Genomic DNA, 19,698 nt, shown 5'->3' on the forward strand with positions numbered 1-19,698 from the left:
AAAGCAGTATATGCTATAATAATGATAAAAAAAATATCTGAAAGCACAGCTCTTGGTTAATTGGATCAAGTGAAAAAAATACATCTAATTTTATCTGAACAAAATATTCCAGCTAATATTATCATGTTAATTAAAACATAATATATCAACAGTGAGACCACTTAAACAACTTCTCTCTTTAAAAGTATCACCTTTGTGTTAAAAAAAAAACCTGTTATTGTTGCTTGTAATAAATACTTGAAACTTTTTAGTTCAATTTTCTGGTGTCTAGAAGAGGCAGTGAAGAAACTTTTGCTAACCAGATTTCCAGATATTAACCCCTTCATGCACAGTGGTCACTACAGTGGACAGCTGTTCAAAGCTGTTCTCTTGTATATGCACAGATTTTGTTGGTTTAGTTCCATATCAGCCAACACAGTGGACGCTTATGCATCATCCCATACACTGAAATTCATACCATTACTGTAAATTTGCTGTTCTAGATAAACCTGATCTGCACTAACATGTTTGACTGTAAAAAAAATTGCTATTTGTTATTATTGGACTGCAATTCACTGTTTTATTTTTTTTTAACAAAAAGTTTTTTTTGTTGTTTTTTTTCATATTATCTCCAAGCAGGTATGTTAAAATGTGAGAAAACATCAGATTAGCAGCATTACACATGTTTTTATTTCATAGTTTTCACACAGTATATCTGTAAATACATTTTTCTTTGCTTCTTTAGCTGAGTGGACATTTTTGTAACTCCATGAAAAATAGGTTTATGAATTTTTTTCTTTTTTTTCATGCCTTAAGAGGAATAAAAACACTCCGGAAAAAAATATCTTGATTAAGGTTCACATAATTCATGCATGAAAGGGTTAAGACAGCTTGGTCACAGCTTGCTCCCTGAGACAGCGCCTCCTAAATTGATCTTTTACTTTTACTTGTACATTTTTGTTCTGGTCTACCCGTGCTCAGTCAGTCTTCTTAAGTATGTGTGAGCTTGTGGGTTTGCATGTTTATGTGTGTGTGTGTGTGTGTGTGTGTGCGGGTGAGTGGGTGGGTGTAGGTGGGGGGCGGTACTGATTTTTAAACTGATATGTAAAGCACTTTGTGCTACAGTTTTTAATGTATGAAAGTGCTATATAAATAAAGATTATTATTATTATTATTATTACAAAAATATTTAGCTTTTCTCTAGTTGGGTTGTTTTTACAGAATATAGGCTTAAAAGAACATCTGCATAAGTGGATTTAGGTTCATACCTTTTCATAAAGGGCCACATACAGAGAAAACCCAAACGTGTCCTTGAGTTTGACTTTGTTGGTGATGATTTGACAGACTTCTTTGGATGTAACTGCTGAGTCCACAGGCAGGTTGATGGAACGACCATCCATCAGCATCACAGACACAATCATGGGCTTTTTTGTCTTGCTGGCCTGTGATTGGATAGAAACAAGAACCTTAGTTCAATCAGATCCTTAACTCAGAGCCTGTTAATGACATTCTCTCATTTACAAGGACTTTTAGTCATAATTGGATTTTGTGAGGTCCCGACAGTCTTGACCTGATTCAATCCCTGGGGGGTTCCACGGCCATGAGAAAGGACAGATATGACATCACAGCTGCTCTGGCCTTTGACCTTTAGCACCAACATGTCTTTACTTTTACTTTACAGCTGAATTTTTTTGTGCAATCTTGAAAATGAGACATTAGACCTCATGCAAGAAACCATACACAAACATGTTTCTTTTATTTTTGTTTGTATCCTACACATTCTCTGATTTAGTTAGTACCCAGAGATTTGTGTGATTCACCAAAGTTTTCTTATTTTTGCTTTTACTCCAGTTATGATGAAATTTTACAAGTGGTTGAGTGCACTTTTACCAAGATAAGAGGAAAATATAAATATAAGTATTTGTTCGATGCACAAAAATATATGTTTGAAATTTCAGGAAAACAGAAACACATCATACAATCTATTTCTGATTGCTTTATGATTTAGAGAAGTTTCTAAAATTGATTATTAAATTTGTGGCTGAAAAATATCTTATTCATCAACTGAACCACAGCATCACTGTCGTGTCAAACTGGACACCTTTACATCAGAAATAATAAATACTAAAATTAACAATTAAATAAAAGGACATCTTTGGGGCACAGTGGAAATACTTATTTTTCACTTTAACATGTTATCCCTCAATTTTGTTTTTACCATGATAGCTAATAAATAAATAAATAAATAGAGGATCCAATAACTCCTTGCAGATTTTCTTGGAAATCTGTACATCTTGCAGTGAAAACATAATTTAAAAAAATAAAATAAAAAAATCTAAGCATATAGGCAATCTAACACTAGTAGTAACATTTTGAAAGATCATGTTTACTTTGTTGGATTTGATTTAAGAGTATTTACATTTGCTGCTGCTGAAGTTCTTTTTTGTACTGCCCTTTTTTGGTGGCATGTCTGAAATCGTTCACCCAATGTCAGCTGTTTGCACACGGCACAACACCTGCCCTTTTATGGTGTTTAGTGGGTGTCACATATGCTAATTACAAACAAATAGCCACGTCCATTCCATTTATGCTGAAGTTAGATATCACATTCAGCACTTCTGTTCTGCTTCTGTCAGCAGATTAGGACGGTAAGAAGGTTTGGGGCATCCAGAGGGGATTCCTCTTATTTTTCTGTTAATGTAAGAGAACATTAAAGGCGTCATATTTTGCTAATCCCACTTCTATTAGTCTTTGGTACATTTATTTGTGTATTTGGGGACCATAATAGCTTATAAAGTTTGAATTTGAACCCTCCAGATGCTGCAAAGCTATCTTATTATTCATTTTGGCAAAAATCAAGTAGATTTCTACAACCTGTTTTAATTCCTGCATAATTTGTTAAATTTTTTTAAGTAGGTACATCACAACATTTGCATATTTAAGGTCAAGACATCTGATGAACACTTCTCCGAGTACTCCATAATTGTTTATCAGCAGCGGTGGTTGTAGTCCATAATGAAAATATGTCCAAACTTGGAGCCGATTACCTAAAATGTTCAGAGCAGCATAGTCAACAACCTGGAGGGGGTGGGGCGTGAATAGACTCATGTGCATTTAAAGGGCCAGTGCTCAAAACAACCTTTCTGGTGTCATTACTCAGAAATAGGGTTAAAGATGGACCTGTGGAGTTGAATTAATGAAGAATTCAGACCCAAGCATAGCATTTACAGTTTATGTAGATCACAGGAACACGTTTTAAAATGCATAATTCCATTGAAAAAAAGCAAAATATCACTCCTTTAAGTGAATGTTGATGCATGAGACTCATCATGGTTTAAATGTGATTCGGGCCGAATGACCCACACCCTTTCTTACAGAAACCGAATGCTGTTACATGTACAGTCTCTTTATCAAAGTTCTAACATCAGTCAGACTCAGTACCTGCAGCTCCAGCCAGGCCGGGGGCTCCCCTCGCACTCCGTTCATGACGGTGCGACGCAGCCGTTCGGCGCAGTAGGCGGGGTAACCACCTGGAGCGAATCGGATGAAGCTCTGGAGATACTGCACAGGACGGAGAAACCGGCAGCTGTTATAACATATGACCAGTCCACATTCCTAAAATATTTGTCATTAGGTTCCAGATGTCCACAGGGGTGTTTGTCTTTGTCAAACGTTTATTCTTTCTAGTTACAGATATGAATGGCTTTTGAAATTTTTTGTTGCTACAGTGGATGTATACTAGAAAATGAGCAGTTCCTGTATCTACAATTACACACAATGAAATCACTTTTGCCACATGTGTGTATTTGTCTCTCAGTTTCAATCTAAAACACTAAACATGCATTTACCAATAAGCCAGAACATTTGATCTAGTAACTGGTCTTTCAGATCACAATATGACTCTCACAGCTAGAAAACTTTCTAAAATGTGGCTACAATATCTTTTGGGTGTTGATGGTGATGAAATAAAATTGATTATTTTTAAGTAAAACTGTGAAGGTTGAATGCGAACAAAAGAATCAAAACTTGGACCAGCTCATGTCAGTATGTGATGTTGATGAGTATTGCAATTCTATAACTGCAACCATCACAAAATGAATTAACAAAATAAATACAAAAATAAAAATATCAAAAATGAACCCGCTGAATATCTACTGTACAATAACTATGAGGCACTTGTTAGTAGTCATAAATAATTTTCATAAATCCTACCCTTCTGCCAGCAGTTACATCTGGGGATAGCTGAAATTACATTGTCATAATTCATACTATTTAGAGGAAACACCTTTTCTTCCATGTCATGATGGGAACTGTGGACATCAGTAATGACATTTTCACCAACAACAGTGCATTTTGGACAGAGGGCTGAAAGCCCAACACACACAAAGGGCAAAAGGGGAATAATTTCCTATAAATAATGATGTGGATATTCTGACTAGCAATAATTTGATTCTGGATATTTATAACAAGTGGGGCTACTAAATGTTAAAGCAGGCTAAGATTAATAAAGGTACAAGTAAATTCTTTACTTTTATGAAACGTTCACTCGGAGGGAAAATACCCAGACACAGGGACAGAAGGATCCATCCACGGAAGTAACTGTTGCGATTGTTGTTGTCCTGAAGCTGCTTACAGATCTGACAGTAAATCTCATCCCTGCATGAAAAAGGCAACATATTAAACAAGAGAGAGGGGGAAAAAACCCTCAGATATAACGTAGAGGAAATACAGTTTTTGGACACCCTTAAAATTTTCCACAATCTCAAATATTGTCATAAAATATTTGTGAAAAATCTTTTCCATGTTTCAAAAGGTGTGGCTGCATCAGACAGACACAAACAAATGGAAATGATTTATTTTGTTTATTGTTAACAAGAAAAAAGAAAAATAAATTCTTAACAGTTTCAACACGTTATGCCCTAGATGTGTTTCATTATTTTGCTGAAACATCCAGTTTTGACCTCGCTGGAACTGAGCATGTGCAGAAGGGAGCATGTGGGCTCGGAAAATGGAACAATACTCTGCAGAGTTCAGTGACTTATGGGTGATTCTTATTGGAATATATTACAAATACATGGGTCCAAAAACTTTTTTCCATCATTGCACTTTGTGCTGAATATCCACCTGAGGTCCCGTCTGACAATGGCGTATGTCACAATGATGTGGAGTTTTTCGAGTGATGTTAGGGTTCGGTCCAGAGTGGGTCCTTCTCCGATCAAGACGTCACTTTCCTCCTGTACGGTCTGAATGGTGGGGGGCTTGGACACTTCAGTCAGATCGTCAGACTGAGAAAAAACAAAAACCCATAAAATGACCATTAATATGTAACTTAAAAAGTAACTAAACAAGGAACAAGTGAAAACGTTTTGTTCTTTTTTCCTCACCTCTTCCATGATGATCGAGGGTTTCCTGAAGTTTGCAGCTCTGGGGACTCCACTTTCTGGGACACTGGATGTCTTTCTGTTTCTCGACAGCAGGTCAGCGAATGTGGATCCCTTCCTGGTGCGAGGACTGCCTTCAGGTACGGTGTATATTTTTGGGTTTGGAGCTGTGTCACCAGGTGCTGCTGAAGCCTTTCTGTTCCTTGATAGAAGGTCTGTGAAAATGGAGCTCTTTCTGTTCTGTGATGGTTCTTCTGGTATTGCAGAAGGCTTTCTCTCTTTTTTATTCCGCAACAACCTCTAAAATAGACATAAATGACACTTTAAAACTAGAAAAAGCCTAGAGATATGTTGAATGTGCCTCCTGCTTTCTATACATTTGCTTGAAAAACATCTGACAAATAGTGGAGCTAAAGAGAAAATGATGAGTTTTGACAAATGTAATGTGTTTGTCAGTGAAAAACAGTAACAAATGACATTTTCAAATTCTGGAGGAATCACTCAAACAGATGCTTCTAAATGGCAGGTACTACCTCGAATCACCAGCATCTTTTTATAGTGAAAAAGAGGTGAATGATTTAAATGTTTTATAGTTTAGTGGAAGATTTAGTATCACAAAGTAATGACACCATCCACTCAAAGCTGTGTAATTATCACTAAGTAGCTTACCGGCCAAATTAAAAGCTTTGGGAAATGTATCCAGATGACATTTATTATCACCCAGTTATGTGTATTTATTATATTACAGAAATAGCCCATGTTTTGGTCATATTCCAATCAGATCTGTAAAAAAGTCAAATTCCAACTTGATATCATTGATACTTACTGATTTATTGGATCAATCCACTTCCTATCTCTTATAATGGGGAAATTTTTCAAAGTGGCACCAAATCCAGAATCAGATCCGGATCCAAATAATTTCACTAACTTTTGTTGACATCATCGTAAAGAAGCTGTATACCAAGTTTGAAGTCAATCAGAATTGTAGTTTTGGAGAAGAAGACGAAAGTTTTGTAACGGACAACAGACAACGACAGACAACAGACGGACGCCGCATGATGACAATAGCTTACGGCCTGTCGGCTGGTAAGCCAATAAAAAAACAGGAAACATGACAAATGTATTAAACTTAACTTGCAATTTTGTAGATAGTGCACTAGATATTAACCCTTTAAGCACCAAAATGGTGCTTTAGTGTGACAAGCAACATAACTGAATGAAACAGACAGCTTTTTGAAATCTTGATATCAAAATTGAATATATAAAAAAAAATCTCAGGTGCCTAAAGGGTTAAAATCCCAATCAGGCCTTGTAATGTCTGAAATACTGTGGCCCATTTACAGTTTCAACCATGTTCTCAGGTTAAAACATGACATATTGTTGTTCCAAACAGGGTTTTAATCACTTCCCATTGAAAATTAACCCCATAAAGACCCAGTACTACTTCTGTATCAGTTCCCAAATGAACCTTTCTCACTATTTAACCTTTCTTAAGTAATTTATCATCATTTATTATCATATTATCCTTTGCCTTTTGCATTTTTTCAGTCAAAATCATGTATTTTCCATGATTAATTTACTGATCATGTAGATGTTCATAAAAGCTAAGATTAAAGTTGAAGGTTATTGTATCAGAAACAGAAAACTGAAGAAAGAGTGATGTTTCCAGTAAAATATATCATTAAATGAACATAAACCCAGTGTCTCCACCCACTGTCATTTATGAAACTCCATGGGTTTTACTGGTGAATCAGTGTTGTAGAAGATGACAGTGTTTTCACGAACATCCAAATGGGTCATATTTGATGACCATGAAAAGACAATAAACTGTATTTTACACCAATTACTGACATGTATTGATAGGACTAGTGGATCAACGGGTATTAAGTATTTTAGATCAGTAGATGGTTATGATCACTGGAGGCTGTTTGGGTCTTTATGCATTAATGGGAAATATTTTTAGGAATATTTCTGAAGTTACCTGAATCACTATGAAAAGTCAAGTGAATCAGCAATCACACCACCATAATAAATCAAACAATACTGAATGTTGTAAATATTATGAGGACATTTACCTGATCCGGGCCCACCATGTGGCTTAAACGTCTGTTCTTTCTGGAAAGCAGCTCCTGTGGCATAAAGTGATCCTGCATGGAGGTTGGTTGAGCCCGGACCTGCTTCTTGGGCTCGGGTAGATCTCCCATGAACCTCAAAATGATCCACCACACTGCCAGAGAGGCCTGGTGACAACGCAACAAAAACAAAAACATCATGTTATGGTACTGGAATGCCAGGAGCAGTGTGACCTGTGTACAGTGTTTATAGATCTGAGAGCAGCACCTTGACATCTGCCTCATCCTCGTGGTACAGAAGGGGCTGTCGAAGCCTCTGGCGGATGTGGGTGGGGGTGGCTGCACCCTGGAAGTACATGGACGCAAATTTGGGGAAAGAGTACTCATCCAGGTCATCGTAATCTTCTTTGGGCAGTTCCTCCTCTATGGGGATGTCATCTATGTCGATCTCCTCAGAAATCATCCTTCTCCTCTCAAAGCTCTGCAAAAAGATTTTATTTGTGAGTGGACATTCATCTACTGAAGACTAACGACCCCGTTCACTCATATTATAAAGTCATAAAAATACAGCAGCGGAAAAACCCTTAACATTTCACAGAATCTCAAATGATGCCATGAAATAGTTGCGGAAAAATCTTTTTGTGTGTCAGAAGGTGTAGCTGCATCAGACAGACACAAACAAATGCAAAAAAAAAAAAGATAAAAGTAAATTCTTAACAGTTGCAATGTGTCATGCCCTGGATGGATGGATGGATGGATGGATGGATGGATGGATCATTATTTTGCTGAAACATCCAGTTTTGACCTTGTGTGGGTTTGGAGAATGGAATGACTTCAGAGTGATTCTTCATGATATTTATCACAAATACATGCGGTGTCCACAAACCCTACTCCACCACTGTACTTCGCACTGAATAAAAATTTGATCTTCATATGTTTTTTGAAACGCTCATCCTCCTCCACTCTCGTTGTGAATATTGTTCATTTCTAAAGTGCATCTCCTAACTGAAAACTTCTTTTTTCCACTTTTAGTAATTGTGAATCTATTCTCTTTGCTTTAGTGCAAAAAAGTGAAAGTTCAGTTTTAACAATATTATGCCTGAGCTGCTCATTTACACATGCATTACAACTTACAGATCCCACTAGCACAAAACATTTAGTAACAGGCAGAATATTGTTGAAATTCCACTTATTTTTCTTAAGAAATGTCAGGTTGTTCATAGTTGTTTATATTATTCACATGTTGTGAAAACATTTGTAAACATTTTCATGCAATTTTACTTTTTTACACTAAAACAAAGAGAAAATGTTGTAGTTGTCATTATGCTTTATTTTACTGGTCCAACCCACGTGAGATCACATGGGCTGTATGCAGCCTCTGAGCTTAAATGAGTTTGACATCTTTAACCGTTAATATCTTCAGTGTATTTTTTTGCACTTGACCAGATTGGATCCTTTGGCGGTCTGGTTTTGGCCCACAGGCCACAGGTTTGACACCCCTGTTCTACACAGTGAAAGTCAAAGATTTTGACAGGTTTTGGAGTGAAAGGGAGTTAGATATTTCTCTTTTGATTCTGACCTCATATCCCACAGGTGCTTGGCCCTCCCTCCCTCCCTCCATGCTGGGCAGGAAGTCAAAGATGCTGTCCAACATCTCCTCGGCTGATTTGGGCTGGGCTTTGGCCTCTCTCTCCTTCTCCCTCAGCACTTCCTCTAAACGTCTCTTCTTCTCCAAAATGGCCCGCTGCTCCGCCTCTTTCTCTTTATCAGAAAGGTACCTCTGAAATAAAAACACACAGAACATGGACCAGTAGTTACTGACACCTTTCCTCTATGAGATAAACACTTTGAATCTCTAACACCTGTCTCCTGTGTTTGGTTGAAAGCTGAACTTACGTCTCGTTTCATCTTTTCAAGAGCTTTCCTGGCGAGTACACCCCTGGTGTGAGCTTGCAGAAGGATAACAGCGTCCCTCTTGCGCTTCCATTGCTTCCTGGCCAGGTATCCTCTGATCTGGGTTTGCAGCACCAAGGCCGCCTCCCTCTTCTTCTTGTACTGGAAGTGAAGTTGGCGAGAGCGAACCTGTGCCTGCAGCCTCGCAAAGCCCAGTTGGACCTAGAATAAGAACAGAATTGAATATTTTTTGCAAGCAAGACTGTATAATTAATATTTAGTATTTGATTTGCACTAATTGTTTTTGCTACTCTATTGTATTGTATTGTATTCTCACTGTCATTATTTCCCCATTATCATCATATAAACAGGAACTGACCACTTTGTACAGTTTTCTGCCCTTGTGTCCTCTCCAGTGTTTCTGAATGACAAGAGCAGCTGCCCTTTTCCTCAAGAACCCTTTCCTATAGAGGAAACAAACCAGACATGTATGTAAATAAAGATCACACAATTAACCCAGAAGTTCAGTTTCAGGCGTTTTGTCCCGTACCGGTGTTTGTAGCCTCTCAACACCTTCTGGATCAGAAGAGCTTTCTCGTTGAGTGATTTCATCCTCTCCAGTTCAAGCATAGTGTCGTGGAAGTCCTGAGAAAAATAATCAGGATGGAAAGCATGTTTGATTTTTTATGACGGTGCAGGAATAAACCTTCACATTGAAACTGGTGAATCGTGAGGAAAATGTAAAATCTACCGAGCATCTTTAAATAAAATTTAGAAACTACGCAACTTATAACACTGGTTTTAAGTAAAAATTTTAAAGTTAAACACAGTTATATTTTCTCCTACGGGTGATCCAGCTTAAGCAAAGTTACTTCTTACCTTGACTTGAACAACCACACTTGTTTTGTTTTATTTCATGTTAGTTTGGAAAATTATGATGTTCTTTCATGCATTATCAGTTTTAACACTTTACTTGCTATCCTTGTTCCAGCTTATTCATAAAAGTATTTTAATGGCTGCAATTATTTTTTATGTTTTACTATTTACTGAACTAACTTTATTTATTTATCATTGCATTAGTTTTACTTGGTTATACTGAAAATGTGGCCTTTGTCCCATTATATTTTCCTTTAATTTGGCATAGAAAATGTAAATAGTGCAGTTTTAGTAATATTTAGATATTCAGCAGGTATTCAGACACTTATATCATTTGTATAACAATATAACTGTTTCTCCCATTTTTTGGCTTCCACACATAGCCTTTTAAATAACAACAGCACATAAAATAGAATGATAAATAAAATAAAATTGGCACTACCTTGAGGAATATCTTGGTCTTCCCAGTCTTCCAGTCACCTTCTTCAGCCAGTACAGTTTCACAAATGCTCTCACAGCATTTCTGTTTACTTTCCTGTTAGGACAATCACACAAACATAAAGCAAAAGGAAATAATGAAGTCAGGATGTCATAACAAAACTGAACATTTAATATTCTCATATAAACTCACCTTTTTGGGATCACAGATGTACGTTTTCAGAAGGACCCTGTAACGGGTAAGAAACTCATCAAAGGTGTAGCGTACAGGATACCCGGCCTTTCGGATCCTTATGGTTTCCATCATACCCGAGTAACGGAGCTGACGCATGCACAGGTCTCTGTCAAAGAGCTGAGGCAAACAAGAGTGGAATCAGATTTATTTACAGCGAGTGACTTGACTCAGTTTTAATGTAAATGAATTTAAACTTACCAGAGGCTTCTTGAAGTCATTGGGTTTGATGCAGCGTATGAAATAAGGCTGGCACACGGTCAGGGTTTTCATCAGTGAGTCCAGAGACTGACGGAACTGTCCGGTCAGAGTGGGCACACGCTTCTTATTATCAGTTACTTGCTGTCAAACAGAAAAATGTCACAGAGTTAGCAATAGCACAGGGGTTTAATCTGCCAGCATCATAGGGGTGTGTCTGAACTGCACTGACTCTGAGGGAGTTTACGCTGGGTTTAATGATCATCTTGGGGTTGGTGGAGCTCTTGACAGTAGCTGAAGACAAGACGTTTTCAAATATCTGTTTGAGGAGTTTGTTGGCGGAGGTCTCCACCACTTGAATCAGGTCAGTGCTGAGGGCATCACGGTTTTTCTCAAGGAAACCTTAAAACAAGACGGGCATAGTAAGAACTCCAAGGGGCTGGAGTATGGCTTGTTGATGGTTTTAAAAAGTACCTTTGGAATCATAGTAGACCTCTCCAGCAAAATGCCGGACCCCAAACTGTGTCTCATAGTTGTTCTTGGGGGGAAGATAAATCCCCCCTTTCCCATGGAACTGATTCATTTTTTGCAGCATGGTTGTATCTGTGCCCTGAAAAACCAGAAGGTTAGAACCTATGGTATTTTGTTGGAAGACAGTGTTCGAGGGTAAGAAGAAGATCATCACCTTGGGGAAGTGGCTTTCCTCATCAATAAGAGCCAGCATGTTCATGGGTTTGCTGGCCAGTACATCCAGAGTGACCTGGTTGTCTTTGTAGTCAATGTGCTCCCAAACTATGTTTTCACGGGCATACTCCTCCTGCTCCAACTTAAAAACATGCTTGACAAAGAACTGCTGCAGCTGCTCATTGGCAAAGTTGATGCACAGCTGCTCAAAGCTGCAAATAGTCCGACAAATCACAAAATGAGGAAAGAATAAGAAGCCCCGTCAGACATGTCCTCTGTTCTTGCATCATGAACTATCCATGCAGTTCTCTATATTAGGTCACAACCGCCTTGACCTTTGACAAGTGAAAAAAACTGATCATCCATAAGTCAATGTGAGAATTTGTACCAAATTTAGAGAAATTTGCTTAAACTGTTACTGAAATATCATGCTCATAATTTTGGACAGACATGAGGTCACAGTGGCCATGACCTTTGACCCCTGGCCACCAAAATAATTTCAGTTCAGCCTTCAATCCAAGTGAATGGTTTTGCCAAATTTTGTGCCATTCTGTCAAAGCATTCCTTAGATATTGGGTTTTAAAAATAACTGAAGCCAATGGACGGACACACAGTCACCCTCATATAGATGATGGACCATAAATGCATCTAGAAACACTAAAGTCAACTGTTTGTGTTACATCATCAGCTGAAGTGAACAAACACCAACCTGTTTGTAGTGAAGTTTTCAAAGCCAAAGATGTCAAGCAAACCGATTGACTGTCGGACCTCTGTGGAATCTTTAGACAGAGATTTGTAAATGGCAGCATTGACTTTATCCACCACCCAAATGAAAAGTCTTCCATAAATAGCCTAGTAAAACAACAGAAAACAAACACAAAACACTGTCACTTATTTTAACACACTCAATAGAAACATTAGCATTAAGCTGGAGGCCTGTTGTTGAAGGTTCACTCTGCTTTTAGCTCTAATTTGTTCTCTACCAACTCCTGTAATAAATACGTGTTTATTAAACATGCTAACATTGTTTAGCATTTGGCACTAAACACATAATTACCCTGCCCCCCCAAAGAGGAGGCAAAGTGTATTGTTTTTGGTTCGGTTTGTCCTTTTTTTGATTGTTAACACTCTAGCAGCAAAACTATTGGTTGAATTCATACCAAATTGGGTTTATAGATTGCCAGTGGCCCAGTATAGATCTGATTACAATTTAGGAAAAGTAGGTCAAAGTTCAAGTTTTTTATGAATTTTTAAAATAATTTTTTTCCCCATTTACTTATAATGGGCCAAATTTCAAATGTCTGTAGCAGCAAAACTATTGGTTGAATTCATACCAAATTGGGTTTATAGATTGCCAGTGATGCAGAATAGATGTCATTACATTTTGGAAAAAGTAGGTCAAAGTTTAAATTTTTTATTAATTTTTTTAATCGTTTTTTTTTCCCCATTTACTTATAATGGGTGAAATCTCACATGTCTATAAATACATCCATTATGTTTCAATCTACTCCAAACTTGGTACATATATAGAGGCAGTTGATAGGCTGACACCAGCACATGCATCGACATGATGACATCAGCTGGATCGATGCCAAAATAAGCTACAATACATGCGAGGGGCGGGGTTTGTTGTGTCTGGCACCTCTATACTGGATTTTTGGCTTGGTTTTTTTGACAGATGCTCACATGTTACAAAAGGCAGCTGGCAACAGATAAAATAAATAGTTTGAGAAACAACAGTGACACAAAAAAACTAAAATAATGTCTTAAAAATGCTAACATTTTATATAAAGCTGAGGCAGAGGAGTTGTGATAGTTGGGTTCTATACTACAGAAGATTGTCAAATGTTAATACAATACCAGTACTGCAGCTTTGGTTTATTATTGTTAATAACACCACAAATTGGTAAATTCTTGTGGACTTAAATTAACATCACAGGAGCCTTATAGCCTAGCTTGTGACTGTGCTGTTGAAGTTAAAGCCTTTGTTGATAGGTCATAGACTACATGTACGTAGACAAAACTTAAGCTTAGAAAGTATCACTGAACAACAAGCATGAACCGACAGGGTACAATGTAAGTAAAGTCAGAGCAAACACCTGAGTCATATTTAGTCTCATTTGTCATAAAACAGCTGCTATAAAGGCTGTAATGGCACCTGTGACGCCAGACCTCAAACTCATCTCTCACATGAATCTAAATGTCCAGAGTAAAGGCTGAATTTCCTCTCGTAAAAACAGAGTTATAAGTGTATTTAATGTTACTTTGACAAAGGCGTCCCTTCCGTCTACAGCCTGAGCAGAGGTCAGAGGTTTGGTCACAATCTCTCTGTTGGTCATGAAGGAACGTTGAGTCAGACTAGTCTCCAGTGCTTTGGGATCCACCTAAAGTGACAGGACAAAAAAAATAAAAAAAATAAAAAAAAACTCAGGTAAGGTCACCCTAACTCCTGGTACCTGCTGTGATTAAAAATACCTCTAAAAGCTGGCTGGCCATGTTGAAATTGGGAGATTTGTGGATCTCACAGCCTTCCAGGTTACGTATGATAGTGCCTGAAATTATGCAAGAAAAATTGAGTCAGTGCATAATAACATTTGTTTATGCATCATATAGTATTATATAGCCATGTCATCTACCCTCAAAGTCCACGTTGCCCATGTGAAGTATCGCAGCGAGCAATTTACAGATTTCCCAAGTGTCGTTTTCTGTGAACATGAGGATCTTCAGAGCTGAACGGAAATGGGCATATTCCTTCACATCATCACGTCCTTCACAGCTGGTGCAGTTACCCTGACGACAGCATTACGTGGTTTAATGCTACATGAGAAATCTTATCTGTGCTTCTACACAAAGCATTTATCTTTAAATGCTGTCAATAAAGATAGGTTTCATGTTTCAGTACCATGGTCAGATAGTGGTACTCAGCAGCATTGCCCAGGGAGAGAATCTTCTTCTGTTCTGCTGACATGCCCATCACCATGTAGTAAAAGATGTGGTAGTTCCTCTCCTCAGGCGCCTGCACATGAATGCACATATGTGTCACCAAACTGAATGAGACTATGTCGATTTCCTGGACATATTTAGCTGACGACTCTCCTCACCTGACGACAGACTCTGGACTTCTCCAGCAGGTACTGTTCAATGCGGGCCCCTTCGATAGCCCCGCCCTTGGTGAAGTAGATGTCGATGTACTTCCCAAAACGACTGGAGTTGTCGTTGCGAATGGTTTTGGCATTACCAAAGGCTGGCAAAAAAACAGACAGATGAAAAAGTACTTTTAACCCATAAAGACCCAAACAGCAACTACTGACCGAAATCATCCACTGATCTAAACTGTTTAATAATTTCTGATCCACTAATCCTATCAATACATGTAAATAATTGGTGTAAAATACAGTTTGTCATCTTTTCATGGTCATCAGATATGACCCATTTGGATGTTCAGAGGCTCCGTAGTAACCATGGAAACACTGTCATCTTCTACAACACTGATTCACCAGTAAAACCCCATGGAGTTTGATAAATGACAGTGGTTGTAGATGATTAGTTTTGCATTCATTTGTTGATTACTTTACTTAAAAAGTCTTTTTTTTTTTTCAGTCTTGGTTTTTTAACATAATAACCCTTAACTTTAATCTGAGCTTCCATGAACATCTACATGATCAGTAAATTAAATATAGGAAAATACATTATTTTCACTGAAAAACGCAAACTACAGAGGATAATATTATAATAAATGGTGATAAATAATTTCAGAAAGGTTAAATCTGAAGGAAAATTCATTTGGGAACTGCCACAAAAATACCTCTGGGTCTTTATGGGTTAATAAGCTAAAAACATGGATAGGATTGACTGTTCAGATGTTCACTCATACCTTCCAGGATGGGGTTTGCTTCAAGGATCTGCTGCTCAATCCAGGAGTGTTGGCCACTGACTGCAGCCAGGAACTGCAGCATGAGTTTGGTGCTCTCTGTTTTCCCTGCTCCGGACTCTCCACTGATGAGGAAACATGATGAACATGTCTAATTTAATAAGATCATTTAGACTGTATGTAAACTCAATTTGTGGTTTTTGGTGCTGGTCAGTCTAAATTAAAGATCCCCCTTCAGACATGTTATAAGACACAGTAAAAACACTGTAGTAAATACAGATTTGTGTCTGTTGATTTTATGTTTAATAAATAAATAAATAATAACCATCTCTTTAAAGAACTCTAGCTTCCTCCCACCATTCATAATAAACTGGTTGATCTAATCGCCCATAGGTGTGAATATAAATGGTTGTTTGTCAGTGTATGTCAGTACTGTGATGAACAGGTGACACATTCAGGGTGAACCCCACCTTCACCCATAGGTGGTTTGGATAGGCTCCAGCCTCCCTACGACCCTTACAAGGATTAAGGATTTTGGAAAATGGCTTTGGTTCAGTGTTTAAGATTGAATGGCATCAAGTAGAGAGGTCGCAGATGCAATCAGCCAGACACCCCTCACCTCACCCCTATACTGACTGCAAATGTCAAAAACAGAAAAAACAAGTGGTGCCCAGCACAACAAACCCCACCCTTCACATATATTTGGCCCATTATAAGTACATGGGAAGATTTTAAAAATTCCTAAAAATTTTGAACTTTCACCTATTGTCCCTAAAATGTATTGAGATCTATTCTGGGTCACTGGCAATCTATAAAGTCAATTTGATATGAATTTAACCAATAGTTTTGCTGCTACAGACATGTGAAATTTCACCCATTATAAGTAAATGGGGAAAAAAAAATTTTTTTTAAATTCTTAAAAATTTTTAAATTTCACCTACTTTTCCCAAAATGTAATGATATCTCCTCTGGGTCACTGGCAATATATAAACCAAATTTGGTATGAACTCACCCAATAGTTTTGCTGCTAGAGTCTAAACAAACAAACTAACAAATCAAACCAAAAACAATACCCCTTGCCTCCCCTTTGGGGGGGTGGGGTAACAAACTCTGGTCCACACTCGTACATCACCTGAGTGTATGTATATATGTATGTATGCTATTGGTCATAAAATAAAACAGAAACAGCTGTGAGCTACTGCACAAACATGGCAGCACAACATGAATGTAGATGAAAAATGGATTATTCTCGGTAATAACAATTCTAAATGTCAGATGATTATACACTAATCATTAGATAATAACTGTACATTCATACTCATGCAATTAGTTTGTCTTAATCCTCCAGAACTTTGAATTTTAAATGTTTTATTGTTTGATTTGATGTTTCTTGCTCCATTTTAAGTGTTCTTCAGTGTCATCAAGTTTCTACGTTCCAAATGTCAGAGCTCAGTAATAAATTCTGATTCCCATTGTTTGAAAACATCACAGTAATGTTAAACTGAACAGACACAATTCTATGTGACAAAACTCAAACAATACACTTCTTATATGTGTTTTTAAAGTGGAGGGGGGGGTTAATTTATCTGAATCCAGACTCAGTTTATCTCTTGTTGCTTGTTTGCAAACAACAGGCCACCTGATGACGCAGCATTGGTTCTTTTTGTGGCGGCGCATGTTAAAGAAGCAGCTGTCTGCGATGGCGAAGACGTGCGGTGGCAGTTCACCCAGGCGTCGGTCTGTGTACATGTGCACGTGGTCGGTGGTGTAGATGGGCAGCAGCTGGTAAGGGTTGACTGCCACCAGAATGGAGCCTGTGTACGTCTTCAAAACACAGAGGGTCAGAGTTAACAAAAACACTGGAGACAAGTGCTCATGTGTCTAAGAACATAAAGAGACATTATAGTGTACGCATCATCATGTGATTAACCCTAATGACTCTGTCTTTAGTGAAAGGAGAACACACAGACGACTCATGATCTAAATCTGGTTCCTCGGCTGTAAAACATTTAAGAGCAGTTATGAATTTGTATAGTTTATAACATTATTGCCATGTGAAAGACAAAAGAATGCTTGTCCTGGTATATTTTTCCCCCGGCATCATTATTATTATTGTATTTTAAAAAAGCCTGATTCATAATTGAAGAAACACTGGGGAGATTTAGAGCTGTCCCATAAAAACAGAGATGTTCTCTTTCAACAGAGGCTCATTTATCACTATGGAGACAAACAGCACTGTGATAAACCACAGGGCAAAGTCTGAGACAGACAGCCATTCACACATCGGACACACATCATAAAACTAGGTGTTTCTGAGTGAATCCACGGAACAGAAACTTACATAGATGATGCCCTCTTTGTGTCGCACCAGGAGGTTCCTGAGGAGCCCCGCCTCATTGAGGTCACCGAGCCTTATCATGTCATCCACACCCTTCACTGAGGTGGGGTGCATGGGCCGGATGGCACCCTCTATCTTCTTGTTGACCTTGTGCCCCTGGGCCCATGTTATAAAGGAGATGACATTATATAAGAGCTTTAAGTGAATTCCCTGGATTTGATGAAAGGAAATTGTAGCAGATTTTCTACCTTTCCTTCATCGTCGATGAGCTGGAGCTGTCCGGTGTCCGTCACCTTGACCTCTGCCCCAATTGGGACCCCTCCTCCAGTGTCCAGCCACACAAAATCCCCCTGTTCGAGGAAACAGAGGTCATCATAAAAAACCCACTGCCAACATAACGAGAATCTGAAAATGAACTGTATGACTCTTACCTTACTTAAATGCAACATAGTGGACACCTGTAGGAAAAAATGACAAAGCTGTTATCTTAATTTATGACCCCTCTGTGATTGTGATTAATTATTAAAACCAACATATGCACAAAACCAGTGTAAGTTTAAATGGGTCTACATTTTGGTAGTATGTAATGATGTAACATATTAACAGAAATACAGACCAGTTATGAAGCAGGTGTGTCTTAAGTTTTAAGCCGTCACACCCTTTCAGGAAAATGTCTCCAAAGCACCAGTTTGTCATAAGAACCTCTTAAAATACATTTTTGTAACCAATTGTGACAAGAATTATGTGTTCATCAGCTAATCATGACAGCTGAGTTTCACTTTGACGATATTAGATTGAAAGTCACAAGATTACAATGACACTTTGACTAAGACACACACATACACAATATGTACCATAGTGAAAGGCAGCAGACACAGATTATATTATTGTTAGAGATGTGCTTACCTGAGGTTCCTTTCTGTGCAGTGGAAGCCCCTGCTGCTGAGGGAACCTTTTCCTGAATGACTACGAAGCAGGAAGAACAGAGGTTTCCCAGCACAGCTGTCTTTATTTATGGCCCTTTGACTTTGCTCCTGAAAACACAGAGCCAACCAACGCCACTAAGATCAAGACTGATGTCTGAGAAAGAGCTGCACCTGTAGCACCTATCATCACTGTATATGAGTTTATCTGCTGCTAAATGACAGATAATCCCAGTGAACTACATATCAATTTTACAGGGTGTGATATGTGAAGGTTAAAGTGGAAAATGACTATTAAAAAATTGAAGTTAATATATTGCTTTGATTTCCTTATACTTTCATTCCTAGTGTGGAATTTCAGTTTTGGTACATTTAAGCAAGGTTTCCCCGTTACAAACACTAAACACTAATGAACAGGATGTCATCAGGTCAATTGGGTTGACCGGAATATTGTGGATTACTGAAATGCCAGTAAGTAATGTTTCCTGACCAATAAAACTAGTTGTCATAGGTCAAATGTTGCCAACCCTCTCTGCTGTACTGTACTTTGCGGCAATTAAGTTGTAAAGTGCAGATAGTACAGAGTAATGGCTGCTACATTCCTCCGTTTACTTGGTGATTTAGTGAATAAAGCAGCTCCTTTCACACTAGATGTATATGAGTGAAAGCCAAAAACACTGGGAAGGAAGCAGTAATAAAAACAGACAGCGATAAAACAAAAGGAAAAGCTTTCATGTCACATTCACAACACATTTTTACTAAACAAATGAATATAAAAACTAAACAGGGTATTGTTTAGGTATCTTTACTATA

General features: G+C 38.1%; 1 protein-coding gene across 1 annotated transcript in view; it reads right to left on the bottom strand.

The window, feature by feature from the left end:
• myo7ba (myosin VIIBa) overlaps nt 1-19,698 on the bottom strand; it is a 33,977-nt gene that overhangs the window by 13,847 nt on the left and 432 nt on the right. Inside the window, exons 2-30 of the mRNA XM_030132756.1 lie at nt 18,869-18,928; nt 18,394-18,420; nt 18,211-18,312; nt 17,966-18,118; nt 17,264-17,448; nt 15,628-15,749; nt 14,855-14,997; nt 14,656-14,769; nt 14,390-14,543; nt 14,229-14,305; nt 14,018-14,137; nt 12,463-12,605; nt 11,755-11,965; nt 11,544-11,679; nt 11,302-11,471; nt 11,073-11,213; nt 10,833-10,991; nt 10,644-10,736; nt 9,876-9,970; nt 9,705-9,789; nt 9,329-9,547; nt 9,012-9,212; nt 7,701-7,913; nt 7,436-7,600; nt 5,364-5,660; nt 5,104-5,264; nt 4,509-4,635; nt 3,421-3,540; nt 1,248-1,421 (exon numbers count right to left, since the gene is read on the bottom strand). Of these exons, the coding sequence (XP_029988616.1) occupies nt 1,248-1,421; nt 3,421-3,540; nt 4,509-4,635; nt 5,104-5,264; nt 5,364-5,660; nt 7,436-7,600; nt 7,701-7,913; nt 9,012-9,212; nt 9,329-9,547; nt 9,705-9,789; nt 9,876-9,970; nt 10,644-10,736; nt 10,833-10,991; nt 11,073-11,213; nt 11,302-11,471; nt 11,544-11,679; nt 11,755-11,965; nt 12,463-12,605; nt 14,018-14,137; nt 14,229-14,305; nt 14,390-14,543; nt 14,656-14,769; nt 14,855-14,997; nt 15,628-15,749; nt 17,264-17,448; nt 17,966-18,118; nt 18,211-18,312; nt 18,394-18,420; nt 18,869-18,928 (4,167 nt within the window). The remainder of the gene's footprint in view (nt 1-1,247; nt 1,422-3,420; nt 3,541-4,508; nt 4,636-5,103; nt 5,265-5,363; nt 5,661-7,435; nt 7,601-7,700; nt 7,914-9,011; nt 9,213-9,328; nt 9,548-9,704; nt 9,790-9,875; nt 9,971-10,643; nt 10,737-10,832; nt 10,992-11,072; nt 11,214-11,301; nt 11,472-11,543; nt 11,680-11,754; nt 11,966-12,462; nt 12,606-14,017; nt 14,138-14,228; nt 14,306-14,389; nt 14,544-14,655; nt 14,770-14,854; nt 14,998-15,627; nt 15,750-17,263; nt 17,449-17,965; nt 18,119-18,210; nt 18,313-18,393; nt 18,421-18,868; nt 18,929-19,698) is intronic.

This window comes from Sphaeramia orbicularis, chromosome 4, assembly GCF_902148855.1.
Source record: "Sphaeramia orbicularis chromosome 4, fSphaOr1.1, whole genome shotgun sequence".
In the NCBI taxonomy this organism is placed as follows: domain Eukaryota; kingdom Metazoa; phylum Chordata; class Actinopteri; order Kurtiformes; family Apogonidae; genus Sphaeramia; species Sphaeramia orbicularis.